The following is a 1,671-nucleotide window of genomic DNA, read 5'->3' on the forward strand; positions in this document are numbered from 1 at the left end:
GTTATAATTTTTCACGTCATTGTTAGCGTTATTTATCACCTAAATATATATTTTTTTTGCATTTTTCATCTTGCTTTATATATCCCCAAACCCAGTTTGACTTATTTGCATAATTTGATCCCAACATTTTCACGCTAGCATATACAGTTTCCTCCTGTTACATCCGCTGTACATTCTCTTCTAACCCCAAGTTATTTTCATTATGCTCCCCAACTACAACAACCACTGGCAAGAAGCCAGAAATAGAAACACTAATCGTCAACCAAACCAATATCACGTACCCTACAACGGCCCTGTCTTCCATCGACCTCTACCACCTACCAATCGCCGACCACCAACCAACCCATCCAGCTATATCCCACCCCATCGCCGACCTACCTACAACACAGCCTACCAATCAAGAGGTAACCATCGACCTGACCAACAACAGAAACGACTACCAGCCCACCGACGCCAACCAGTCCCCACTCATAAGGAGGAAGAACCCTTTGTGAAGGTGTTCTTCCAAGTTTTGCAGTGCCTCCATCATTTGGCAATCCTTACCCTTCAACAGCAAGGCCAACCAGCATTTACCTTCAAACGCAAAGTCTCTGAGTTGGATGGTTTTATCCGTCCAGCAATGAAAACATCAGCTGTCGACGCGAATATTAGATCCTTCAATCGGACATGGCTCTGTAAGGTTATGCAGGTCCTGATCGACCGTTACCAAACCACACTTCAAGAGAAGCTGACCACCATTCGTACCAAGTCTTTATCATCACCTGCCGTCGACCGGATCGTTGTAGATATGTTTATCATGTAATAAAAGTATTGTTATTTTAGTGTCTTGATGTTCGCGTTGGTTTGTCATGTGAGTATGTATAAGTATGCTTGTGTATGAGAGTCCGTGCAAAGCGTGATAGTTTATTATATAAGGTTGTATATGGCAATATTGGTTACTCGACAATAAGTGCCGTTTGAATGAAAAGATCCTTGGCTAATGATTAAGTGGATATCATTTTCATTCTTGCATGTCAAAATGAAAGCTACATTCATTGGTTCGTCTTTCACCACCCATCTTCATCGTCATTTGAAGTGTAGCAGACGGCATTTTTGACCTGTTTACAAACACAGCTTGTATTATTATGTAGATTAGATGTGTTTACTAGGTTTTACTTCATTCACCAGAGCACTGATTACAATTACTACTAATTGATGTCACTTTACTAACAATGTCTCAGTGTACTTTCTGGCTTCTGGTTGGTCAATTTGAAGGTCCTTGGGGTCAATTTCTGTATCTCTTGGAAACATCCAAACTCTTCCTTGCTTATTCATAATCTAGTTTTCTAGATATCAACAACACTTTAGATTGATCTCTATATCAATCTGTTTCCTTGTTGCTGATTTTTGGAATACCTTTATATTTTTAGTACTTTGCTATTTTCAGCAATTTACAGGTATGTGTGTTTTGGGAGGGTATAATTTGCCTTAGTAGCCATTTATATTGACTCATGTCAGAGTCCGGCTTATTAAATCTATTCATCATTTTAGTTCTTATGTAGTAAGAAAAGGTTTTAATAATGTAATCATCATTTTCAGAATAATATAATTAGATGTTACAATAGAAGTAACTAATTATAATTAGTATCCTTTAAACCCCTCTTAGGGTAGGTTATTATTTTGGTTATTTAG

General features: G+C 38.2%; 1 protein-coding gene across 1 annotated transcript; it reads left to right on the plus strand.

Annotated features, from left to right (window-relative positions):
* Positions 1 to 202: 202 nt before the first annotated feature.
* LOTGIDRAFT_175696 (hypothetical protein) lies at positions 203 to 802 on the plus strand (the record flags this gene model as incomplete). The annotated part of the gene is made up of 1 exon (XM_009058591.1): positions 203 to 802. The coding sequence occupies one exon, from the start codon at positions 203 to 205 to the stop codon at positions 800 to 802; it is 600 nt and encodes a 199-aa protein (XP_009056839.1).
* Between the last annotated feature and the right edge of the window lie 869 nt (positions 803 to 1,671).

Source organism: Lottia gigantea (assembly GCF_000327385.1).
Source record: "Lottia gigantea unplaced genomic scaffold LOTGIsca_348, whole genome shotgun sequence".
Lineage (NCBI taxonomy): Eukaryota > Metazoa > Mollusca > Gastropoda > Lottiidae > Lottia > Lottia gigantea.